The 27,596-nt window shown below is 46.5% G+C and overlaps 1 protein-coding gene across 1 annotated transcript in view; it reads right to left on the reverse strand.

The window, feature by feature from the left end:
* The window catches only part of LOC116978691 (kazal-type serine protease inhibitor domain-containing protein 1-like), a 68,744-nt gene extending 44,333 nt beyond the window's left edge, over positions 1 to 24,411 (reverse strand). The window contains exon 1 of the mRNA XM_033030011.1: positions 23,586 to 24,411. Within this exon, the coding sequence (XP_032885902.1) occupies positions 23,586 to 24,048 (463 nt within the window). The 5' untranslated portion in view covers positions 24,049 to 24,411. The remainder of the gene's footprint in view (positions 1 to 23,585) is intronic.
* Between the last annotated feature and the right edge of the window lie 3,185 nt (positions 24,412 to 27,596).

Consider the following 27,596-nt stretch of genomic DNA (forward strand, 5'->3'; position numbering starts at 1 on the left):
ATTTGTAGAGTCTAAAAATACCTTTACTACAGCTGGGACTGACGGACCGAACAGTGAACATAATTTCGGCGGCCCACAGACAGTCCACCAAAAAACAGTATCTGGTCTATATCAGGAAATGGGAGATGTATTGTCACAGAAGCAGCATCACCTACAGATCAATGAACATCCCGTCTGTCCTGGAATTCCTGGCAGGCCTCCATTATGATGAGGGGCTCAGTTATAGTGCCATCAACTGCGCCAGAAGTGCCCTATCAACTTATCTATGGCAAGGAACAGAGCGTCATTCTGTTGGGACTCACCCCCTGGTAACAAAACTTATGAGGGGAATTTTTAATACCAATCCCCCAAGAATCAGGTACTCTCAAATATGGGATGTGAGTATTGTCCTGACGATGCTAATGGGGCTTTTTCACGGGGCGACTTGACGCAAGAGTTAACCAGAGTTTAACATCGTGGGAACCTCGTGCGATAACAGTACGGCATTCGTGGACCACCGTGGACCACCGTGGCGCTAACGGCAGGTAATCGTGTAACTTGGTGACTCGGGAGAAAATTCAAGAAAGTTTGAATTTCTCCAAGAGTGACTTGTACACTTGTGGTTGAGTATTGCAACATTATATGAACGTAGTGGCCAGTGCGATATCCGTAATAACTCTTGCGGTTACCGTGGGAACTCCTGCGAACGGTGAACCCGGAAGCTGGACAGAGGGGACAGAAGGTGAGTAAAAATTGTCTTCTGTGGGATTGAATTTAAAAAATAAAGATTTGCATCCGCATATGGACATCAACTTATTCATGAGTTATGTTAATGAGATTCAAGAATCTTTAAAAGGGACTTTACTGAAAGGTCCCGCATTTTTAAGGTTCGGGAGAAATTTTTCACATGTACTTCTTTGAGAGATACAGCTCGGAGTCCTCGCCAACTAGCGATCGATGCCTTTCCGAAGCAGGGTCCGGAACGCTACCAATCAATGTTCTCCAGAGACCCGTGTAAGGAGCGAACTGCACATGCTGGTTTAAATCGAAGACAGACACAAAAAGCTGGAGTAACTCAGCGAGTCAAGCAGCATCTCTGGAGAAAAATAGGTGATGTTTCGGGACGAGACACATCTTCAGACTCAATTCCGATTAGGATGTCTGAAGAAGGGTTCCGATTCGAATCCCCCCCCCCCCCCCCAACTCCCACCCCCACACACAAATGCTGGAGAAACTCAGCGGGTGCAGCAGCAACTATGGAACGAAGGAAATAGGCAACGTTTCGGCCCGAAAAGTTGCCTATTTCTTGTGCATGTGTCGGAAGGAACAGCAGATGCCGGTTTAAAGAGAATGCTGGAGTAACTCGACGGCAGGCAGCATCTCTGGGGAGAAGGAATGGGTGACATTTCGGGTCGAGACCCTTCTGATATGCTGCTTGTCCCGCTGAGCTACATGTTGTGTCTATCTTCGTTTTATTCCAGCATCTGCAGTTCCTTCCTGGCCGAACCCGATTGAAAGATGAGAGGCTGGGCGATAGAGCACTGAGTGTGACAAGGATCAGGCTTCAGTAAGCAAAGTAAAGAGAGGTGGCAACGTTATGGAAATGAAGCGGGTAATCCGAGCGATGGCGAGACGGTATCCTCTAATGTGTCGGGAAAAACTGTAGATGTTGGTTTGCGCCGATGATAGACACAGTAATACTGGAGACAGACATAAAATACTGGACGGGCAGCATCTGGATAAAAGGAATGGGTGACGTTTCGGGACGAGACTCTGAAGAAGGGTCTCGAACAGAAACGTCACACATTCCTTCTCTCCAGAGATGCTGCCCATCCCGCTGTGTTACTCCAGCATTTCGTGTCTATCTTCCGTATGCTCTGTGATGGTCATCTCGGAGTCAAGTGGCAACTCTGGTCTGTAGACACGAGGAACTGCAGATGCAGGAATCACGAGCAAAACACAGAGCGTTGGACGAGCCTGACCCTTTGAGTTCCTCCATCACTTTGTGTTGAAGTCAGGTCTGGACATTGCTTGGCTCAGTCTCAGGCGCCGGCTAACTAGGAAGGTCGAGTCAAAGTCCAGCACTAACACTCAAGAAATAACGTTTGCGGCCTGATGTTCCCAATATTTAATTGAAATCATCAATAAAGTAAATAAATAGATACCGGTCTAATCAGTATCTACGGGATTGGACAGGCTAGATGCAGGAAGAATGTTCCCGATGTTGGGGGAGTCCAGAACCAGGGTCCCAGTTTTACAGTCTTCATTTACTGGCGGCGGGTGTCTGTCACTGAAACAGGCAGGTGAGATTTCACATCCACCTTGTGTGTGCCTCTCTCTCTCTCTCTCTCCCTCCCTCCCTCTTACACAGGCTGAGAGACTCTGCCTCTGTGAGTGTACGTCTCTTTCTCCCCCTCTCCCACACACAGTAAGACCGAGGTACTGTGCTCAGTCCATCTGTGTCTCCCACATACACAGTAAAACATGTCTCCAAATGAGCCAATTCAACCAAGGGAGGATATTTATAGTGTGTGAAAAAAAAGTGACATCATTTGTGCCACGTGATGATTTAACAACACTTCACAATGTTCATTCAAGATTTAACGAGAAAGCTCGGGAGACGGACAAGTCACTCGCACAAATAACAGAAATGCCGAGTACCGTGGGAACTCTTTATCTACCCCCCGTTATATCGTGTGATATCGTGCTAGACCACGACCACTTCACTCTGGTTACATCTTGCGTCAAATCGCCCCGTGAAAAAGCCGCATTAGGAATTGGTCTCCAGCAACAGCTCTGTCCCTACATAGACTGACACTGAAAACAGTCATGCTAATGGCTTTGGTCACGGCACAAAGGGTACAGTCGTTACATAAATTAAGACTGGACAACATGACTTCTTCATCTGGAAATATTACGTTTCATATTTATGAATTAGTTAAGCAGAACAGACAGGGATCAGCAGGCCTCAATATATAATTTAGGTCTTACCCAACAGATGATCGTCTCTGTATAGTAAGACATTTGTTGTTATACATGGAGAACACGAAAATCATCAGAGGCAATGAGAAGGCACTTTTAATCAGCCACAAGCAACCACACAAAAAAGTGACGGTCCAGACCATCTCAAGATGGCTGAAACAGGTTCTAACACAGGCTGGGGTGGATACTAATATTTTTAAATCTCATTCCACCAGGGCTGCAGCTACATCGGCAGCTATGCAGTTGGATGTACCAATGGACCAAATCCTCAAGACAGCAGGATGGTCAGGGGAAAACACTTTCCAACTATTTTATCATAAACCAGTCATTAAACCTGGAACGTTTGCAGAAACAATTTTAAGTTCTGTAATTTAATTTACCCCATAAATAGGGGCTATAATTTGGTGTAAATACATTTTTCATGGATTTCAATGTCGGATTCATGTCTAAATTATGTTGACACAATTCCTCCCACAGTCATTAAGGCAGATGTGATGTATGGACTCGTTTCCACGGCATGAAATCACAGAGCTTTGAAATTTTCACGTAGTCACTCACGTGACTCCGAAGTAAAATAGTAAGATTAAACGAGAACTTACCAGTTCGAAGTTTGATCGTCATTTTATGAGGAGTAGGTTGAGGGAATACGTGCCCTCCGCTCCCACCCATGATCATATACTCAACTGGTATTTCTTCTCTAATCTTACTATGTTCAGTCATTACAGTTATCTGTGATTTCACACCGCTGCTTTGAAGAATGACACGCATGCGTCCTGGTGGGGTTCTTCACGTATTCCCTGAAGGTACTCCTCATAAAATAAAGATCAAACTTCGAACTGGTAAGTTCTCGTTTAATCTTACTATCTTGTTGCACTTCTCTTTTCTCTAATCTGACACCGTTGAGATAATATTCTGCCTCCTTGTTCTTCCAACCAAAGTGGATAACCTCACATTTATCTACATTATACTGCATCTGCCATGCATCTGCCCACTCACTCAACCTGTCCAAGTCACCCTGCAACCTCCTAGCATCCTCTTCGCAGTTCACACTGCCACCCAACTTTGTGTCATTTGCAACTTTGCCAGTGCTACTTTTAATTCCATCAATCATTAAGATATATTGTAAATAGTTGCGCCCCCAGAACAGAGCCTTGCGGCACCTCACTCGCCACTGCCTACCATTCTGACAGGGACCCGTTTATTCCAACCCTTTGTTTCCTGTCTGCCAACCAATTCTCTATCCATGTCAATACCCTACCCCCAATACCATGTGCTCTAATTTTGCTCACTAATCTCCTGTGTGGGACCTTATCAAAAGCTCTTCGAGCTAAAGGAATTAAGGGATATGGGGAAAAAGCAGGAACCAGATGCTGATTTTAGATGATCAGCCATCATCGTATTGACTTGCGGTGCTGGCTCGAAGGGCCGAATGGCCTACTCCTCCTCCTATCTTTTTTTCTATGTTTCTATGATCACAGTCAATTTGCATCACTTTCATATTTGTCTTTATTTGTATTTAGAGCCTGGCTCAGAATCAGTTCTATCTCTTTCCATCTTAATGATGAATTCTCCCATGTGTTGGTTATTTTTCCCCAAAGGGGGCTAACAAAACAATTCTGTCCTATGGCACAGGACCAAATCAAAGCTGGCCCACTCTCTAGTTTATTCTTCAACATAGTGATCCAAAATTGTGAATTGTGAATACAATCCATGAATTCCTCCTCTACGATGTTATTCCAATGTACCCCCAGATTACAGCAGTTGGGCAAAGGAAATTCACCCTTACGACATTCACAATTTACTATGAAAACGTATAAGGAATAGAAAGGAGAAAGGGTGGAGTGTCAGGGAACATTATGCAATGTGCTGCGATATGTAATTGGCACAGTCAAATGCCTGGAAGACCAAGCAATCTACAGTTTGGAGTTATTACTGCTGGAATCATGGCCAGTGTGAGAGCTAGTGACGGGATGTTTGAACATTAGAGAATGTAGTTGATGATCAAGACTACTGTTTGATGAGTGTGAGAGGTCGATGCCTCTCAATCTCAATGTTTGCAACTGTTTCATTACAGAGATACTGCCTGTCCAGCTGAGTTCCTCCAGCTAAAAATTTGGTTAAAACTTAAAAGTCTCAGCTCTTAATCACTCTCAGTCTCTTAGCATTATTCACTCAGTGGCTGAGCAGGGGTGCGGGAGCATTAAACAGCAGCTGTTAGCACGGGCTCAGGTCAGTTTCACTTGCGAGTGAGTGTACGATAGCTGTTGCACCCATTTGTGTATAAAAGGAAGACAAGCAATAAGAGAGCAATGTATTGGGGGCAGCTGTGTTGGAAAGGTTGTGTTGAATTGCAAGTCTTTTACTGAGGGTAAGTGCAAAGGCTTTGGCTCGTGAGGCTTTGTCCAGGAGGCCAAACAGAGAGTGAAATTTAGTAAGGTCTATATTTTTGTGTAACTCTTCCTTCATCACAGTGTAGCAGAGGTGACAAATGGGGTTGTGATATGCTCCTCCTGCAGGATGCAAGAAGTCAGGGAGACTCCCAGTCTCCATCAGCACTACACTTGTGGGAAGTGCGTCCAGCTGCACTTCCTCACCGAGGGAATGAGGGAACTGGAGCTGCAGCTGGATGACCTCAGGATTGTCCGGGTAACTAAGATCATCGTAGATAGGTGTTATAGTGAGGTGGTCACACCTAATGTAAAAGGAAGGTACACCCAATAGATGGGTGGCCACCAGAAAAAGGCATCAACTAGGAACGGAGGACATTCTCTTCCACAACAACTACATCCTTTAGGAGTGGAGCAGGGTCTTGACACAAAACGTCACCTATTCCTTTTCGCTAGAAATGCTGCCTGATCCGCTATGTTACTCCGGATTTTTGTGTCCATATCCTTTTGGATACTGTCATGGCCAGGTCAGACCTACTCCTATGGCATTAGGAGACTCATTAGTTAATGGGACTAACAGGGGATTTTGTGACAGCAAACGAGCACAAGGATGGTGTGTTGTCTCCCTGGTTTCAGGGCCCGAGAAGTCTCTGTGGCAGCAGATGAGTCTCAAGCGGGTAGATGAGCCAGAGTCATTATACACATTGGCACAAATGACATAGGGAGGGAGGTAAACGTCATCGGGTGGCACTGCATGCGGCAGCCTCGCCAGCAGTCTGTCCGTTATTTCACCCTTTTTGTTATTTTTAGTCTGTTTAAAAGTATGTATTTGGAGGTTTCTTCATCTTTTTTATGTGGGGGAGGTGGGGAGGGGAAGGGGGAAACCGTTTCTCAGTCACTTCCTGGTTGAAGATGCGTCCATTCTTCGAGTCGCATCTTCGCCCCCCCCCTCTCGCGGCCTACCAACTGGATTGGCGCGGCCTTTCCTGCCGGAGATGTGCCAGAGCATCAGCGGCGGCGCAGCACTGAGTTACCATGGCGGAGCGGGCGATGCCTGACCGGGGATCGCCGTGTTGGAGCTCCGGAGTGTTGGGCCAGCCGACTTTAACATCGTGGAGCTGTGGTCTGCAGTGCTTCTAACCACGTGCGGCGCTGACTGTAACATCGCGGAGTCCTGGGACCATTTGCCAAGGGTCGCTAGTGTTGGAGCTCCGTCCAACTCGGCATGTGGATTTCGGGAGTAGCAGTCTCCGGTAGGAAGCGGCCGATTTGGAAACTCCAAGCCACTGAGTGTGTTCTTCCGTTCCGACGCCGGTGCTCTGATCATCCCGGCGAGACGGCCTGAACATCGGGCCGTCGTAGCGATGACTGCGGAGGGTTCAAAGGCCCTGACCACGGGTGAACAAAGAGGAAGATGGCTGAACTTCATTGCCTTCCCTCATGTTGATCCCGCTGTGGGGGGGATGTTTATGTTAAACTCTATCGTGTATTGTGTTCTTTTTTATTCGTAAGGCTGTATGGTAACTCAAATCTCACGGTCCCAATTGGTGCATGTGACAATAAATGTAACTTGAACTTGAACTAAAGGGATGTAGTGCTACAGAGTAAATATAGAGAATAAGGCAAAAGTTTAAAAAAGCAGGAACCTCCAGATGGATCCTGGTGCTACTTTGCTGGTGAGGGTAGGACTGGAAAGATAGGATAACTTCTCAGCAAGATGTGGCTGAGGAGTTGGTGCAGGGGTCAGGGATTTTGAACTATTGAGATTCCTTCTGGGGCAGAGGTGACGTGTACAAGAGGGATGTGTTGCATCTTAACTAGAGGAGGACCAATATCCTGGCAGGGAGGTTTGTTCGTGCTACTCTGAGGGTTTGAACTAGATTGGCAGGGGGACGGGAATCCAATGTAGTACAGTTGGAGGCTGGTACACAAGGCAATGACAGCAAGTTCAGTGGATAGGATGGGCAGGAGACTAACAAGGTGTAATGAAAGCAATTGGATTAAATTGCATTATTTCATTGCTAGAGGCCTGGCAGATAAAGCGGATGAACTCAGGGTGTGGATCGGTACATGCAACTGGGATGTTGTAGCCATGATGAGACCCTGTCTAAGAGAGGGACAGGACTGGCAGCATAATGTTTCAGGGGACAGGTGCTGCAGGTGAGAAAGGGTGAGAGTAAAAGTAGGAAGAGTTGCTTTTTTGATTAAGGAGAATATCACGGCAGTGGTCTGAAAAATAATTACTGGATATCGTTTACTGAGGTTATATGGGTGGAGATGAGATTACGTTGTTGAAAGATTGTCCAATAAGGCCATGTAGGTTTCACTCCAAACTGTAGGATGAGAAGGATGTTCAGCAACCGGTGCAGGACTTGAATGCCATCACCACATACAAGACAAAATCAGAAGGCAGCTCAAGCGACCTCTCTTGGACCCACAATACCTCAACTCTGGTCAAGAAGGCTCACCAGCGTCTCTTCTTCCTGAGGAGACTGAAGAAGGTCCATCTGTCTCCTCAGATCCTGGTGAACTTCTACCGCTGCCCATCGGGAGCATCCTTACCAACTGTATCACAGTATGGTACGGCAACTGCTCTGTCTCCGACCGGAAAGCACTGCAGAGGGTGGTGAAAATTGCCCAACGCATCACCGGTTCCTCGCTCCCCTCCATTGAGTCTGTCCAAAGCAAGCGTTGTCTGCGGAGGGCGCTCAGCATCGCCAAGGACTGCTCCCACTCCAACCATGGACTGTTTACCCTCCTACCATCCGGGAGGCGATACAGGTCGCTCCGTTGCCGGACCAGCAGGTCCAGGTACAGCTTCTTCCCGGCGGCTGTCACTCTACTCAACAATGTACCTCGGTGACTGCCAATCACCCCCCCCTCCCCCCCCCCCGGACACTACTCCCACAGGAAAAACACAATGACTGTATACATGTAAATAGATTTATTTATTGAAATCATATTCTATGTCGCTCTTCCAGGGAGATGCTAACTGCATTTTGTTGTCTCTGTACTGTACACTGACAATGACAATTAAACTTGAATCTGAATCTGAATGTGAATCTGACAGCGAGGCATTATGCCCTGATGAGCTCAATGAGTTCTATGCACGCTTTGATAGGGATGTGCCTTCCCGAGCCTTCATACACCTTGATGGTATTAGTCACAGTCACAGAGGCCAATGTCAGAAGATCCTTCATGGGGGTGAACCCTTGGAAAGCATCTGGACCTTGCTTTCTCCCTCCTTCCCCTCCCCTCCCCAGCTCTCCCACAGCCTACTGTCTCTGCCTCTTCCTTTCTTTTTCCCACAACCCCCCACCCCCACCCGACATCAGTCTGAAGAAGGGTCTCGACCCAAAACGTCGCCTATTCCTTAGATGCTGCCTCACCCGTTGAGTTTCTCCAGCATTTTTGTCTACTTTGGACTTGATGGTATACCCGGTCATGTTCTTATAACCTGTGCAAACCAACTGGCTGGAGTTTTTGCAGACATCTTCAACCTCTCATTACTGCGGTCTGAGTTTCCCACCTGCTTTAAGAGGGCATCAATAATACCGGTGCCCAATAACAATAAAGTGATGTGCCTTGATGATTAGTGTTCAAAAAGGAACTGCAGATGCTGGAATATCGAAGGTACACAAAATTGCTGGGGAAACTCAGCGGGTGCAGCAGCATCTATGGAGCAAAGGAAATAGGCGACGTTTCGGGCCGAAACCCTTCTTCAGTCCCTGTCAAAGAAGGGTTTTGGCCCGAAACGTCGCCTATTTCCTTCGCTCCATAGATGCTGCTGCACCCGCTGAGTTTCCCCAGCAATTTTGTGTGCCTTGATGATTAAGTGCTTTGATAGGTGGTTATGCGCATAGCAAATCCTTCCTCAACCAGAACCGTGACCTGAAACTATTTGCTTACCGCCACAACAGGTCAACGGAGAATGCGATCTCACTGGCCAATCTGCACTGGACCACTTTGACAATAAAAACACATATGTCAAGCTGTTGTTCATAGACAGCAGCTATCACCATCCCCTCCAAACTGGTTACCAAGCTCACAGAACTGGATCTCTGCGCATCCCTCTGCAACTGGATCCTTGATTTCCTCATCAACAGACCACAATCTGTATAAATTGGATGCAACACTTCCTCCTCAATAACCATCAGCATGGGAGCACCTCAAGGCTGCGTGCTCAGCCCCCTGCTCTACTCACTCTATACTCATGACTGTACAGCCGGACAGAGTTCAAACTCCATCTTCAAGTTTGCCAATGACACCACCGTTGTTGGATGAATTTTAGATGACAATGAGTCTGAGCATCGGGTGAGGGTCAACTGGTCAAATCTTGCCAGAACAACAACCTTGCTCTTAACATCAGTAATACCAAGGAACTGATTGCAGACTTACGAAGAGGAAGAACGAGGATCCTCAAACCTGTTTTATCGACGGGACGGTAGTGGAAAGAGTCAAAAACATCAAATTCCTGGGTGTGCATATCGCTGAAGAACTGTGAATATCTCTAAAGACCAGCACATTGATGCAATCATAAAGAAAGCCCACCAATGCCACAGGGGGAGAGCATATTGACTGGTTGTATCATCGCCTGGTTCAGTAACTCGAACATCCAGGAATGAACAAGATTGCAGAAAGTGGTGAACACTGTCCAGTACATTCACAGGTACTGACCTCCACACCATCAAAGGGATCTACAAGAGTTGTTGCCTCAAAAAGGCTGCCAGCATCATCAGAAACCGGAAGTGGCGGCGCCGGGAACGGCTGCGGCTCGCCTGCAGTCCGTTTGTCTTACTTTTTTGTGTTGTATTTTTTCGTTTTGTCTAGTTACGTTTTTGGTTTTTAGGTCGTGTTTATGTGGGGGGTGGGGGTGGGGGGGGGGTGAAACGGGGCTTGCTGTCTCTCCCTACGGGGGAATACGACCTTTTTGTCGTAACCCCCTTCTCTGCCTCCGTCTACGCTGAGGCCTAATGGCGGAGCTGGCGACCTCGGGACTCTGGAGGCAGCTGACAGGACTTGCCCTGAGCTCCCGTGAGGGTGGCCCAGCCCGGGGCTGGAACTGCGCTCTCGTGAGAGCGGCCTGGCGAGGGGCTGAGAGACTTTCCCGTGAGGGGCTGTGGCCCATCGGAGTGGCCCAGCCCGAGGGAGGAGCGGCACTCCCGTCGGAGTGGCCCAGCCCGAGGGAGGAGCGGCACTCCCGTCGGAGTGGCCCAGCCCGAGGGAGAACGGCACTCCCGTCGGAGTGGCCCAGCCCGAGGGAGAACGGCACTCCCGTCGGAGTGGCCCAGCTCGAGGGAGAACGGCACTCCCGTCGGAGTGGCCCAGCCCGAGGGAGAACGGTACTCACGTGAGGGCGATCCGGCTCGGGGCTGGAACGGTGCTCCGGTGGCTGGGACGGCGTTCTGAGGCGGTGACCTGAGTCCGGGGTTCAGCCGCGGGCCAGCGGCTGCGTGTGCTGGACTGGAGGGCGGCAGCTTCGACCACTCCCGGGCCGCGGTGTTTGAACCGGCCCGTTTGCGGGGTTCGGTGAGCCGCGGGACTGTTGGTACCATCGCCCGGTGGGGAATCGCCTCAGCGCAGAGGGAGAAGAGGAGGGAAGAGACAGTAACCCTAAGATTTTTGCCTCCACCACAGTGAGGAGGTGCTTGGAGGATACACTGTGGTGGTGTTAATTTGTGTTTATTGTTGTTTATTATTGTATGATTGTATGTATGACTGCAGGCACGAAATTTCGTTCAGACCGTAAGGTCTGAATGACAATAAAGGTATTCAATCAATCAAACACCCTGGCCACACACTCATTTCAGGATCCCTCATTCAGGAGCCTGAAAACTGTAACGTCCAGGTTCAGGAGTAGTTTCCTCCCTAAAACCTTCAGGCTATTAAACACTACAACCTCCAGATACTCCAAACTATATAGACCTGGGGACTATATTTTTGCTCTATTATTGCTATTTATTTGTCTGTTTGTTTCTTTTATACAGTATATATACTGCACACTTTGTTGTTGTTTATTGGGGGTTTTATAGAGAACTATGTTTACATATCTGTTGTGCTGTTGTAATTAAGAATCTCATAGTTCCAGTTTGGAACCTATGATAATAAAACACTCTTGACACTAGAATTAAAAAGATGATCAACTTGTTGGGGTTGAACCATAGGCCCCTATCTAGTTGCAAGAATGATAGGATTACATAGTAAGGATATTTTACGTTCCAATTATAGACTGGGACTGCCATGTTGCCAAGGGCCACATGTGGCACAGTGGTGCCGCAGTAACGTTGTGGTGAGGACTGAATGTTGCTGGTCAGAGGGGGGGCAGTGGAACAACTCTGGGACTGCTCAGAGTTGGTAGACTGGGCGATGTTCAAGAACTCACATTGTCGATACAGTGGCAGCACTGTGGCGCAGCGGGAAGAGTTGCTGCCTTAAAGCGCCAGGGACCCGGGTTCGATCATGACCAAGGGTGTTCTCTGTATGTAGTTTGTCCATTCATCCTGTGACCAACATGGGTCATCGCCAGGTGCATCAGATTCCTCCCATACTCCAAAGCCATACAGGTTTGTAAGTTTATCGACTTAAGGTGCTGTCCCACGAGCATGCGACCTGCATGCGACAAGCGCGACCAAACCGGAAGCGGGAGCCACGCGTAGGTCGAGTGATCCCCTTACAGGTCCGGTCCCACCAGCATGCGCCTGCATGCGACAAGCGCGACCAAACCGGAAGCGGGGGCCGCGCGAAGGTTGATAGAGTGACGGGAAGTTCGCGCGTGACATACAGCGTCGAGGCGGTGCGTACGGCGTTGAGGCAGTGGCGGGCCGGCAAGCCATTGTCGAGTGGAATTTTTGAACATGGTCAGTTTTTCGGAGCCCAGCTCCGCACAACTCCATACGGCTCCAGCGATCGAAGTGGGACCGGCCCCGCGAGGCCGTACGGCTCAAGCGACCATGTTAGGTCGCACTTGCCACATGGAGACGCATGCTCGTGGGACAGGCCCTTTAGACTTTTTCTCACGGAGAGTTGTGAGTCTGTGGAATTCTCTGCCTCGGAGGGAGGCCGGTTCTCTGGATACTTTCAAGAGAGAGCTAGATAGGGCTCTTAAAGATAGTGGAGTCAGGGGATATGGGGAGAAGGCTGGAACGGGGTACTAATTGTGGATCAGCCATGATCACATTGAATGGCGGTGCTGGCTCAAAGGGCCGAATGGCCTACTCCTGCACTATTGTCTGTTGTCTATTGATTAAAAATATTGTAAGTTGTCCTTAGTCTATAGGATAGAGTTAGTGTATTGATTGCTGGTTGGCACAGACTCAATGGGCCAAAGGACCTGTTTCAACGCTATATCTCTACAGTCTAAAGGCTTAGATGGAATGGAATCTGTCACGTTTGTTCAGGAAAGGTTCCTTAGGCAATTTGACGAGGCCCTTGCAAGGGAGAGGGCCTGACCTTCTCTGCGCGACGGGGCCATGTGAATCCTGACTGCTAAGTTACCGTGGATGCCATGCATCTTCTGGATCAGCTTAGCATGAGGGACTTTATCAAATACCTTAATAAAATCCAAGCACATAATGTCCAGTGCCCTTCACTGTTTTATAGGTCATTGTGGCGCGGAACTAGATGGGGGTGGTAGCCCCTACAAACCAATCACAAATATCGATTACATTATACAGTTATTGACAGTTCCCCAACCCAATCACAAAGTACCCCATTACATTGTTTCTGCAGAAAGTTCTAGCAGGAACTCAGTTAACAAGACTTGCATATGAAAAGAAACATTTGCCCAGGTAATTGTAAACAGTTTTGAGTATACGGCAACATATTAACGGTACTTACAACTCCTCCTCCATTCGGCTAATCATCATCATGTATTTGCAACACCTCTGAGCTCCTCTGCAATGTCCTCATGAATTTAGACAAAGGAAGGACATCTGGTGCGCACCTTATCCTGCCCATCTATCTAGGCTTCAGACTTTATGGTGCCCGTTCACAGCTTGTAACTTTCCACAGAAAGAGACCAAACAGGCCATGCAACTGCAAGATCCTCCATTTTGCGATACCTCTGATTTGGCCAATATGAACAAGAGGTGTTGGACTTTGTGAAGCTGAATGTAAGGGGACAGTATCAATGGTAAGACCCTCAACTCCCTGTCCTCACCATTGCCTTTTAGTTTCCTGTCCTGTTCACGGCTTATCAATGTTTTCATTTGATATCCTCTTTCACGGCACAGTTTTCGATCCTTCTAGTTTGCTGCTGCGTGGAGCCCTTGACAGTTGTCCACGATTTATTTCTTGTCCTTGTGCCTGGGTATATATGGGAAGTCCGGGAGTACGACCTCTCTCTGTTTTTTTTGTTGCGAACATACTGTGCCTGAATTTTATATCCTAACCTTAAACACCTACTTAAGTTCTGCCATCATTTACATTTAACTGGTTTTTCTCCTTCATGTTTATTGAAACTTGCTGCCAGGTAGTGTCAACTCTAACCAATTATTCCAGATGTTTTTTGTCCTTTTCCATAACTATGCCAAACCGTACTGAGCTGTCTCCTTCATTTGTTCTGGTTCATTCCCTAAAACTAAACCAAAGACCGCACTCTTTTCTGTTGGCCATTTACTGCATGCTCATTAAAGACGTCTTCTCATAAGTACATGAAGGATTCTGCCCCATTTTGTACGATATGCTCTGTAACCGACCTAGGTAATGTTAAGATTATTGAAATCCTGTGGTATTGCATCCATATTACTGTGCAATGTCAGAAACTTTCTTGTATCTAACATTTAGGGGGCTAAAGCACACTTCCAGCAATTAAATTGCTCAAGTTTTGTTCGTAGATTCAACACATTGGGCGTAATTTGTTATGAGATACAAGGAACTGCAGATGTTGGTTCAAAAAAAAAGACACAGAATGCTGTGTCAGGTTGCTTCTCCAGAGAATATGGTCTGGAGCCGAAACGTCACCTATCTATATTCTCCAAAGATGCAAACTGCTGGAGGAACTCACTAGGTCGGGCAGCAACTCTGGAGGGAAACAGACAGATGACATTTCAGGTCAGGGTCCTCTTCAGACCAATGACTGACTTTGTTAATCTTTCAAACAAATGTTTCCTGGTTTCTTCTTTAACCAATATTGCTAAACTTTTCCCTTCTCGTTGCTCCATCCAGCTGGTCTGAAAACACTTCAACCGTGAATATTGAGTTGTCAGTTCTATCAAGTTCTGTTATAGTCACTAACAAACTTCCATATCTCGCTGGCCTCATGTTATTATTTTTATTTCATTTTTGACTTAGTATTTGAGTATAAAGTATTGTGTATTGCCAAGCATCATGTTTCCTTATGCTCTAGTTTTTGGCTTTCACGCATATTCCTCTGGGTCTAAATCTCTACATAACATTATGTATCCAAACTACATAAATTTGCATGTCATCCCCTGAGACTGAAAGTTGACTGTAAACCCAGCAGACATTTCAGGATAATTAAGGGGCACTCAAGGGAACATTTCTATCTGGAATCAGTTCTATCTGCTAGAACATTCAGATGAAGAGCAAGTATTCATGAAACCTTTTGCCAAAGGACTGAGAAAATCTGGAGATGTTCCATAAATGCCTGGGTGCTGAAATAATTGAATAATTCAAAACTTGACTGAAAAAACCTTCTACCCAGCATCCTGGCCAGTGTTCACTGACAACCATCAAGCCCCAGATTTAAATTCCTGTGGCCAACAGAGGTTTGGTGGAGGATAGCGATAAACAAATGGCCCTTTAACGCACTGAGCGCCGGGATTTAAAAAGGAGAGATTGGTGGACAAGTCTTACCATGAAAATCCAACCAACACTTTTAACGTTAGTGTTTGCAAGAGTCAACAAAATAGAAAGTAGGAGTCAGGCTGAAAATGACATTGGATAAATTAATGCAAAGCACATTGTGACTTGTGAAAGATACCATGGAACTGGGACTACTCAGGGGGGGTGGGGTTGATTTTATTTAGGATGGTGTTTAAGAATTCATTGTAAATCGAAGATGAGAATTATTACATTACAGCATTACAGCATAGAAACAGGTCATTCAGCCAATCATGTCCACACCAAAGGTACACAAAATTGCTGGGGAAACTCAGCGGGTGCAGCAGCATCTATGGAGCGAAGGAAATAGGCGACGTTTCGGGCCGAAACCCTTCTTCAGACCACACCAAGCTTTTTGCCCATCTACACTAATCCCATTTGCCCACATTGGGACTGCATCCATCCATGACTTGCCTGTTCAAATGTTTGCGTACGCGCCTCCTAAACTTGATAATTATATCTGACTCCACCACCTCCTCTAGCAGCGAGTTCCAAATATTAACTACAAACTATTAAATAAAAAATGTGCCCCTCAGATTCCCTTTAACCGATGCCCTAAAGGACCTGTCCCACTTGGTCGTCATTTACGCGACAGGCCGGTAGTGACCGGCGCTCAACGGTCGCGCGACGGTCGCGCGCGTCATCATGCGTCTGCACAGCCGTCTGGAGCGTGTGACGTCATTTGAAGATGGACACAAAATCAGTCTGAAGAAGAGTCTCGACCCGAAACGTCACCCATTGCTTCTCTCCAGAGATGCTGCCGGTCCCGCTGAGTTACTCCTGCATTTTGTGTTTATCTCCAATCGTCTTGGCCTCGCTCTGGGAGTTGGAGTGGGGGCGGATCTGGGAGTTGGAGTGGGGGCGGATCTGGATCCGCAACGGCCGTGAGCCCCAGGCCGAGCTCGGCGATCGTTTGCCTGCTTCTGCTGCTGTTAAAGGTGAGACGTTGCGTCGCGCCAGGGTCTTGGGCCTGTCCCACTTTGGCCATCAGTTACGCAACAGGCTAGACACTCACCACACTCCTCCACACTACTCCATGCTATCCACTCGCTACCCACATGCTACCCACTCGCTACCCACATGCTACCCACATGCTAGCCGGTCGCGTAAATGACGTGCAAATGACGCCCAAGTGGTACAGGCCGTTTATGTTTTGATAACTACACCATGGGAGGAAAATTCTGAGTATCGACCCCATCAATGCATTTCATAATCTTATATACTTCTATAAAGTTACCCTCCATCCTCCATTGCTACAGCGAAAACAAATCCACCCCATCCTATCTCTTCCCATAATTAAACTCATTTATTCTAGGCAACGTCTTGCTGAATTTCCTCTGGACTCTCACCATTGCAATCATATCCTTCCTATAGAGTGGTGACCAGAACTGCACACAGTATTCCAAATACAATCTATCCAGTGTTTGTAAAGTTGTAACGTAAATTTTAATCTACAATTTGAGAGGGAGAATGGTAAATCGGAGGTGTCGGTATTACAGTTGAGCAAAGGGGAGTATGGAGCCATGAGGGAGGAGTTGGCCAAAGTTGACTGGAAAGATACATTAGCAGGGATGACAGTGGAACAACAATGGCAGGTATTTCTGAGAATAATACAGAAGTTGCAGGGTCAGTTCATTCCAAAGAAGAAGAAAGATTCCAAGGGGAGTAAGGGGCTGACAAGGGAAGTCAGGGACAGTATAAAAATAAAAGAGACCAAGTATAACAACATAGCAAAGATGAGCGGGAAGCAAGAGGATTGGGTAACTTTTAAAGAGCAACAGAAGATAACTAAAAAGGCAATATGGGGAGAAAAGATGAGGTACGACGGTAAGCTAGCCAAGAATATAAAGGAGGATAGTAAAAGCTTCTTTAGGTATGTGAAGAGGAAAAAAAAATAGTTAAGGCCAAAGTTGGACTCTAGAAGACTGAAAAGGGTGAATTTATTATAGGGAACAAGGAAATGGTGAGCTGAACAGTACTTTGGATCTGTCTTCACTAAGGAGAACACAAACAATCTCCCTGATGTACTAGTGGCCAGAGGATCTAGGGTGACGGAGGAATTGAAAGAGATTCACATTAGGCCGGAAATGGTGTTGGGTAGACTGATGGGACTGAAGGCTGATAAATCCCCAGGGCCTGATGGTCTGCATCCCAGGGTACGTAAGGAAGTGGCTCTAGAAATTGTGGATGCATTGGTGATCATTTTCCAATGTTCTATAGATTCAGGATCAGTTCCTGTGGATTGGAGGGTAGCTAATGTTATCCCACTTTTTAAGAAGGGCGGCAGAGAGAAAACGGAATTATAGACCAGTTAGCCTGACATCGGCGGTGGGGAAGATGCTGGAGTCAATTATAAAAGATGAAATAGCGGCACATTTGGATAGCAGTAGCAGGATCGGTCCGAGTCAGCATGGATTTACGAAGGGGAAATCATGCTTGGCTAATCTTCTGAATTTTTTTTTCTGGATGTAACCAGGATAATGGACAAGGGAGAGCCAGTGGGTGTAGTGTACCTGGACTTTCAAAAAGCATTTGATAAGATCCCACATAGGAGATTAGTGGGCAAAATTTGAGCACATGCTATTGGGGGTAGGGTGCTGACATGGATAGAAAATTGGTTGGCAGACAGGAAACAAAAGGTAGGAATTAACGGATCCCTTTCAGAATGGCAGGCAGTGACTAGTGGAGTACCACAAGGCTCGGTGCCTGGACTGCAGCTATTTACAATATACATCAATGATTTGGATGAAGGGATTAAAAATAACATTAGCAAATTTGCATATGACACAAAGCTGGGTGGCTGTGTGAATTGTGAGGCGGTTGCTATGAGAATGCAGGGTGACTTGGACAGGTTGGGTGAGTGAGCAGATCCATGGCAGATGCAGTTTAATGTGGATAAATATGAGGTTATCCACTTTGGTATAAAAAACAGGAAGGCAGATTATTATCTAAATGGTGTCAAGTTGGGAAAAGGGGAAGTGCAATGGGATCTGGGGGTCCTTGTTCATCAGTCACTGAAAGTAAGCATGGAGATACAGCAGGCAGTGAAGAAAGCGAATGGCATGTTGGCCTTCATAACAAGAGGAGATGAGTATAGTAGCAAAGAGGTCCTTCTGTAGTTGTACAGGGCCCTAGTGAGACCACACCTGGAGTATTGTGTGCAGTTTTGGTCTCCAAACTTGAGGAAGGACATTCTTGCTATTGAGGGAGTGCAGCATAGGTTCACGAGGTTGATTCCCGGGATGGCGGGTCTGTCATATGATAAAAGAATGGAGCGACTGGGCTTGTACACTCTGGAGTTTAGATGGATGAGAGAGGATCTTATTGAAACATGTAAGATTATTAAGGGTTTCTTCTTCTTCTTGCTCATGCACAGCCTAAAGTTGTAGGACAACTTGTTCTATTTGATCTTATTTGAATATGCACACCTGGTTGATTGCATTTGTCGAAACAGGGCGGACCACGAGAAGGTTGCAATCTCCCACCCTATTAAGGGTTTGGACACGCTAGAGACAGGAAACATGTTCCCAATGTTGGGGGAGTCCAGAACCAGAGGCCATAGTTTAAGAATAAGTGGTATGCCATTTCGAATGGAAAAACATTTTCACTCAGAGAGTTGTGAGTGTGTGGAATTCGCTGCTTCAGAGGGTGGTGGAGTCTGGTTCTCAGGATGGTTTCAAGAGAGATTTAGATAGAGCTCTTAGGGATAGCGGAGTTAAGGTATATGGAGAGAAGGCAGGAACGGGGTACTGATTGGGGATGATCAGCCATGATCACATTGAATGGCGGTGCTGGCTCGACGGGCCGAATGGCCTACTACCACACCTATTGTCTATTGTCTATTGTATTGACCCATCTTTTATATTCTATGTGAAGGAATGGACTGCAGATGCTTGTTTAAACGGAAGATAGGCACAAAAAGCTGGAGTAACTCAGTGAGGCAGGCAGCATTTCTGGAGAAAAGGAATAGGTGATGTTTCGGGTCGAGACCCTTCTTCAGACTGAAAGGGATAAGAGAGATGTAGATGGTGATATAGAGAGATATAGTACAAATGAATGAAAGATATGGTAAAAAGTAACGGAGTTAAAGGATCAGGCCATTGTTAGCTGTGGGCTGAGGGCCTTGGTGTGCTATGTCCTGACCTATGAAAGCAATCATGATATATGGCATCCACCGCTATTATTGCCACTTTCTAGGAGTTATGGACATGAACATTATTTTTTTAGACTGTAAATGGAAAGGAGGAGTTAGGATCTCAAGCCGGTGGTAACTGAAAAGGAGCACAGACTCGAGAACCGAGTGGCTTACATCATCTGACATTCATTTCTGTCATCTTAAATTCTTGTTGTGTAGATTCATAACTTTCCTGTCGTTTCTTCCCATAAATCACATTCTTCCTATAGTGTGGCAACCCATATTTTATTTTACTTTTCCCAAGTTAAGATAGAAGGAGTGGGGTGCTTATCTGAATGATTGTACTGGGTGATTCCTCATGAAAGCTGTCTTGCCGTTGACCCATTGTTGGGGGAGAGGTGCCCTCCATCCCAGTGAAGCGCCTCCAATCACTTGCTCAAGGGGCCAGTCAGCAGAGATAGTCCAGAGATCAATGCCAGAACTATGGCCAAAAGGACTTGGATGTAGTTCACGAAGGTCTCCCTTGTATTCCCAAGAAGAGAAAATTCTGTAGCACACGAACTTCATCCTGGGCTTGATGTGCACCATTCTACAGTGAACACACAATGAGCCCTGACATCTTACATGGCAGTGTCTTAGTCTGCTGGAGAGCATGACTCTGAATGTACTGGTTGTCATTTTGTTAAACCCCAGAGGAGAGAGTTGGTGGGCAGCCATTTTGAGAGGAGAGGAAACAAAATCGCCAGGAGAATGGAAAGAAAACAATGTTTTGATTGAAAGAAGAGCTTTGTTTCAAGTGAAGGTGGGATATTTGAAAAAAGTGTGTTTGGCTGAGGAAGAGGTTCAACAGCCAATAAAGAGCAGAGTGGCACAGTTGTGAGGAAAACGTCATTGAGGGAAAGTGTAACACTGAGGCTTTGGTGAGAGAACTGAGGAAAGGGTATTAGCAGGTTAGTCTGTTCTTCCCACCATTTTGGCCTTGGAGAAATGGCAGGTGGGATAATGGCAGACACTTCCTGCAGGATGTTGCAAGTTAGGGGAATTTTCAGTGCCCTTAAGGACCTGCAGTAAGTATGTTACAACAGCAGTGGTCGGGCCTGTGATGTCGGGCAAATGAGATTCCAGATGTGTTGCCTCCATGGTGTTTGGGTCCAAGTGCTTGCACACCATTCTCAAGGGAGAAGTTGAGCAGCTGGAAGTCATTGTGCATGTTGGCACTGCGACATAGATAGCAAAAGGGATGTGGTTCTGCAAAGTGAATTTAGGGAGTTAGGCAGCAGACTAAAAAGCAAGACCCCAAGGGTAGTAATCACCGGATTATCCTGTTGTCACATTCAAGTGATGGTAGAAATGGGAAGATAGGACAGGTAAATACATGGCTGAGGAGAAGGTGCCGGGAGTAGGATTCAGATTGTTAGACCATTGGGATCACTTCGGGGGCAGCATTGACCTGTACAAGAGGGACGGGTTGCATCTGAAATGGAGGCGGCAGGTATCCTTGCAGGGAGGTTTGTTAGTTCTACTCAGGAATGTTTAAACTAGAGAGGCAGGGGGGGTGTGAACCAGAGTAGGAGCGCAGAAATTGGAAGGTGTGATGATGGGAAGGTAGAGATCAGGACCAGTAAGTCTCAAAGGAAGGACAGGTAGCGAGAGGTGAAGGAATATGGTGACGATGATGGGCTCAAGTGTGTTTATTTCAAAGAAAGAGTATTGTGGAGAAAGCAGATGAACCTGGAGCCTGGATTGGCGCATGGGACTGTGATGTTGTGACCATTGTGGAAACATGGTGTTTAAGAAGGAATTGCAGATGCTGGAAAATCGAAGGTACACAAAAATGCTGGAGAAACTCAGCGGGTGCAGCAGCATCTATGGAGCGAAGGAGATAGGCAATGTTTTGGGCCGAAACATTGCCTATCTCCTTCGCTCCATAGATGCTGCTGTACCCGCTGAGTTTCTCCAGCATTTTTGTGTACCGTGGAAACATGGTTGCAGGAGGGACTTGTCTGGCAGCTCAACGTTCTGGATTTCAATGTCTCAGATGTGATGTAAAGGGAGACAAAAGAGGATTTGCACTACAGGTCAGGAAGACTGTCACGGCAGCATCAGAGAGGACATTGGAGCATTTGTGTGCTGAGGTGGTATGGATGGAACTTAGAAATAAGGTAGGTACAAGCTCTCTAATGAGTTTGTACTTATAGGCACCCCAATAGCAAGCAGAAGATAGAGGACCAGATATGGAGAATAATTACCGACAGATGCTAAAGAAACATGGTTACCTTAGTGGGTGATTTAACATTTCCCAATTTTGACAGGGACTTGCTCAGTGCTAAAGATTTAGATGGGGCAGAATTTTTTAGGTATATCCAAGAAGTTTTCTTGAAACAGTAAGTGGATCGTCCAACCTGAGAAAGGAACATACTGGACCTTGTGTGGGAAATTAGCCTGGCCAGGTGACTGGTGTTTCCGTGGCTGAGCATTTTGGGATAGCGATCACAAATACGTAAGTTTTAATATAATTTTGAATAGAGAGAAGTTTGGACATTATGGCACGCTGCTAAATTGGAGAAGGGCAAACAACAATGTTATTAGGTAGGAGCTTGGAAGGGTACACGAGGAACAATTGTTATTAAGTAAGACACATCTGTCATATGGGACAGACACAACATGCTGGAGTAACTCAGCGGGTCAGCATTGTGTGTCTATCTTCGGTGTAAAGCAGCATCTGCAGTTTCTTCATACACATATAACCATATAACAATTACAGCACGGAAACAGGCCATCTCAACCCTTCTAGTCCGTGCCGAACACGTATTCTCCCCTAGTCCCATATACCTGCGCTCAGACCATAACCCTCCATTCCTTTCCGTCCATATAACTATCCAATTTATTTTTAAATGATAAAAACGAACCTGCATCCACCACCTTCACTGGAAGCTCATTCCACACAGCTACCACTCTCTGAGTAAAGAAGTTCCCCCTCATGTTACCTCTAAACTTCAGTCCCTTAATTCTCAAGTCATGTTCCCTTGTTTGAATCTTCCCTACTCTCAATGGGAAAAGCTTATCCACGTCAACTCTGTCTATCCCTCTCATCATTTTAAAGACCTCTATCAAGTCCCCCCTTAACCTTCTGCGCTCCAAAGAATAAAGCCCATCACACAGCTTTATTTTGAATTGTAATGTGATCTGTGGAAATGCACTGAATAATCTCAGTATAAATGTTTAATGAAAATCTAAATTCACAGATATAGTCAATTGGGAAAAAGGCAGAATTTACTTCAGACAAGTGTGAGATGTTACAATTTGGACAATTAAAACAGGGCAGGGTTTACAAGTAAATGGTAATATCCTGGAGAGTGTTGTAGAATAGAGAGGCTTAGGTGTATACAGTTAGACAGGGTGGTGAAGACAGCAGTTGGCAAGCGAGCCATTATCAGTCATGGCATTGAACATTGGAACTGGGATGTCATGCAAGACATGCAAGACATTAGTGAGAATCCACCTGGAATACTGTGAGCTGTTCTAGTCACCTGGCTGTAGGAAGTTAGTTATTTAGCTGAAAGGGTGAAGAACAGTTTCATGAGAGTGTTACTGCAAATGGATGGCTTGAGTTATAATTAGGGCTGGGCTTTGTTTCCTGGAGCAAGGGGTGATGTTACACAGATAACATTATGAGAGATATAGAGAAAGTGAAAGGTTATTGTCCGCTTTCCAGGGTAGAGGATTCTAAAGCTAGAGGGCATACATGTCTTGTAAGATGAGAGGGAACCAGAGGGGCAAGTATTTTCACACTGAGAGTGGGTTGATATATGAAACAATCTGCCAGAGGAGGTAGTGGAGATAGATATAATGACAACATTTAAAAGACATGAATAGAAAAGGTTGAAAGGTAGATAGGACAAAGGGAGATGAGTGGTGGTAGCTCTTCTGGTCACCATGGTCAGCATTGATGCGTTAGACTGAAGGGCCTGTTTACTTGCTGGATGAATCTAATACCCTGTGACTATGTGACCATGTGGTCAACATGGACAATGTGGGTGAAGGGTCTGTCTCTCAGATGTATAATTCCCGGAATCTAGGAATATATTAACATGGTTAATACCCGATCAGAACAATATACTGCTTCTCGGTACATGATGGGAACACAATCAGAAAAAACCCACTGATGCAATAAATTGAAACAGATGTTGTAAGATGCTCAAACAATCTGGAGGAAAAGGCTGTAAAGAGCACATTAGGACAGAGTAGTGAATGGTTACCTGATTCACACGGCCCGTCGTGCGTGAGGCTGAGATTGCCATGCATGCCACTATGAAATGCTTCCTTCAGTCTGCAGATGTTGCTGTAAGTCATTCTATCCGACGCACATACACTCTCCTGTGATCGGCATGTACACTGGGGTTCAGGGATGTCTCCAGAGACGAGGACATTGGTGTCGAGCTGGCACTCCAAGTCTTCTCCACACCTTCCGTAGAAGTGGTTGGTGTTGTCCAGGTCACAGATTTGTCCCTCGGCGTTGCCACATTCGGGGCAGCAGTCACACACATCCTGCACTGTGCCCGCCACACAGACAGCGAGCGGGGGGCACAGCTCTGGCTGGCACACCCCACACCCATCCCCTTCGTGCAGCAGCCGCAGCCACCCCCTGTGGTAAAAGGTGGGGAGACTGTGTGCAACCTGAGTGAGGAGCAGCATTACTGCAGCAGACAGCACTGAATTCATTGTGGCTCCAGAATGCAAGGGACTCCCGTCTCAATATATCCTGGGTCAGAGTCACTGTCCACATACGCTTAATCTTTCAGAAAGATGAGTGATCGAAACAAAATATTTTGCATATAAAATCCATCCAAGAATGTAGTCCCTGAACCAGATTCAATGGAAGAGTTCAAACCGATAGAAGCCAGGACTTCTTGATATTATGTCAACACAAGATCCAAGGCCATTCTGAAGAAATCATCTGCAGTTCACACAGTCCTGGAGGAAAGAGTGGTGTGGTGAAATGCATGAAGAAGCTGTGTGGAGCAGGAACTGGCTGCTGTCGATCTGCTGCATCATTTCCCCTTCTTTATTCCACTTTATGAAGTGTTGTCTGCCTGCCAAATCTCTCGACCTCACACACACGCAGCAAGCTCATAACCAGTCACAGGAAAATAGCTTGCAGCTAAAGCTGCCAGATGGAATTTGGTAAGATAAAAACATCGAACTTTCTTTGGTTTTTACATGGCAAGGATTCCCGGGCTTGGATTTGTCAGAATGGAAACAGTTATCCCATGTCCTCTAAAAGAGACATTGATGTCTGGTACTGAATGCAAAAAATGGTTTGGATGACATCACTTTGAACATGAATGAGCGGTTTATTGATTGTTTAATATTATCCAACGTTTCTGACCATATTTAAGAAACATTATTTTTTTTAAACTTTGGCCGTCATTAGTGTCTGAAAGGTTGAAGGGCTCTGGCCTGTCACCACCGATGACTGACCCAGGCCCAGAGGGCACCCTTCCACCACACCGGCCAGTCCACGTCAATTGCTCTGTGTGCCCTGACTGTCAGAGATTATGGAGAGAAGGCAGGAGAATGGGGTTAGGAGGGAGAGATAGATCAGCCATCAATGGCGGAGTAGACTTGATGGGCCGAGTGGCCCAATTCTGCTCCTACCACTTGTGACTGCAGAAATCCAGACAGGTTTCTGCAGTGGATCCTAGCCTCGAATCACAGTGGATCCTGCAGCCACACTACTCATCCCAGAATGTATGAGGCAGGCTAGGAGAAAGACCATCCCATCCACATCACTCCTTCACCCGATCCCCCACGCCACAAGGTCCTGAGGTTTATTCAGAATAATGACATTTGGTGATTTAGTTTAGATTAGTTTAGAGATACAGCATGGAAACAATTATACCAAGCCAACCTACAAACCTGTATGTCTTTGGTGATGGTCAGACATTTCCTGTCAAGGAGGTATTTGGGCCAGGACCTAGGATGTTTTGGAATAATGAGACAGGATCATGAATCGTTTGGGATTCTCTGCCCTGGAGAGCTGCGGAGGCAGAGTCACTGAATATATTCATAACCAAGACTTATATTTGATGTAAAGGAGGTTGAGTGTATAAGGCCAGGGAGGAAGGTGGAGTTAGGGATACGGTAGATCACATTTGAGCAGGTTTGAGGGGCTCAATGGGCAACTCTGGTTTCTATTTCTTATGTTCACAAAAAATAACGTTCAAGATTTTCAAAAATGCAGTGTTTAGATTAAAGGGGAAGTTTGATAGGCCCCTGCTCCTAATACTCCCCTTTCCATTCTAGAAACCTACAGAAATCTATACATAATACTAAAAGGCTTCCTATTGTTTGTGTTTGTGCCCACGATGTGTCTCTGTGTCAATCTGGTTTTCCTATCTTCTTCCAAACGCTAGGCCACAGCCTTCCCATTTTCACACATTCTGCACTTGGTCTAGTCACTTATAAATCCTTTATCGGGAGGTAGAAATTGTCGGTTGACACAAAATGCTGGAGAAACTCAACGGGTGAGGCAGCATCAATGGAGAGAAGGAATTCGCGACATTTCGGGTCGAGACCCTTCTTCAGACTGATCTTGTTGGCAAGGCCAGTAGTGATTGTCCCCAGGACTCTTCATCTGCAGCAGCTACATCATTCTTTCAAGTAGTTTGCCATGGGTATCATACTATCAAGAGGCAGGAGTCATACAACCACGTTTTTATCCCTGAAGGAAGCTACTGATGTGATTGGGTCTGTATGACATTTCAATAGCTCAGTGGTCTCATTTACAGAGACTAACCTTTAAATGAATAAATTTTTTTTAAAGTTAATTCAGTGGCTGCCTCGCCAACTTGGTCTGTCCTTTCTTCGTTTTGTTATTTTTAGCATGTGTTTGAAAGTGTGTTTTAGTGTTCCTTGGTTTGTTTTACGTGGGGGAGGGGGTGTTGGGAGAAACCTTTTTTCAACCTCTTACCTTAACGGAGATGCGATTTGTTTCCGTATCGTATCTCCGCCCCCACTGACATCGTGAAGTTGGCGGCCTTTCCTGGAGACCGATGGGCGCTCCAAGTCGCAGGACTTTAACATCGCGGAGCTTGCGATCTTTTACCGGGAATCGAAGCTCCAACCACGGGGCCTGTGGACTTTAACAGCGTGAAGCCCGCTGTCTCTGGTAAGAAGAGGCTGACTCGGGAGCTCCATGCCGCGGTGAGAGTTTCAACCACCCCGACGCGGGAGTTTCGATCACCCCGATGGGGGCTTCGATCGTCGGCTGCAGGGGCTTTGATCGCCCCGACTGCAGATGGTTTGACTCCCCCGACCACGAGAGATCAAAGAGGAAGAGTGAACTTTATTGATTCCATCACAGTGAGGAATGTGGAATCCACTGTGGTGGATGTTTACATTAACTTTTATGGGGCTGTGTGTCTTGTTGCTTTTCACATAGTATGGCTGTATTGTGACTCAAATGTCACTGTACCTTAATTGGTACATGTGACAATAAACTGATCTTGAACCTTGAAAATTCTCTTATTACCGTGATGAGATTTTATCTTATTTTCCAGTAGATTATTTGGACCTGCTATTGGATGCCATAACCACAGGTTTGCCGTAATCACCCTGGGCGGAGCAGTAGAGTTTCTGCCTTAAGCCCCTGTCCCACTTACATGTCCTTGGCACGCTAATTACGCGACCTCGTGGTTGCACTGAGGCGCGACGGTCCCGCGAAGGTTTCGCGCGACTTCATGCGCCCGCACAGCCGTCTGGAGCGCATTACGTCATTTGAAGATGGACACAAAATGCAGGAGTAACTCAGCGGGACCGGCAGCATCTCTGGAGAGAAGCGATGGTTGATGTTTTGGGTCGAGACTCTTCTTCAGTCTGAAAGAAGGGTCTTGACCCAAAACGTCATCCATTCCTTCTCTCCAGAGATGCTGCCGGTCCCGCTGAGTTACTCGAGCATTTTGTGTCTATCTTCAATTTTCTTGGCCCCGCTCTGGAAGTAGAAGTGGGGGCGGATCCGGACCGCAACGGCCATGAGCCCCAGGCCGAGCTCGCCGATTGTTTGCCTGCTTCTGCTGCTGTTGAAGGTCAGACGTTGCGTCGTGCCAGGGTCTTGGGCCTGTCCCACTTTGGCCGTCAGTTACGTGACAAGGCGGTGGTGCGCGAAGATTTTGTTCGCTACAAAAATTTCGGAGCGCCGCGCAATGTCGCGCACAACTACACACCCTTCCGCGCTTCTCAATGCGACCTGCCCCGCGTGGCCATACGAT

The sequence above is a fragment of the Amblyraja radiata genome, chromosome 11 (assembly GCF_010909765.2).
Source record: "Amblyraja radiata isolate CabotCenter1 chromosome 11, sAmbRad1.1.pri, whole genome shotgun sequence".
In the NCBI taxonomy this organism is placed as follows: Eukaryota; Metazoa; Chordata; class Chondrichthyes; order Rajiformes; family Rajidae; genus Amblyraja; species Amblyraja radiata.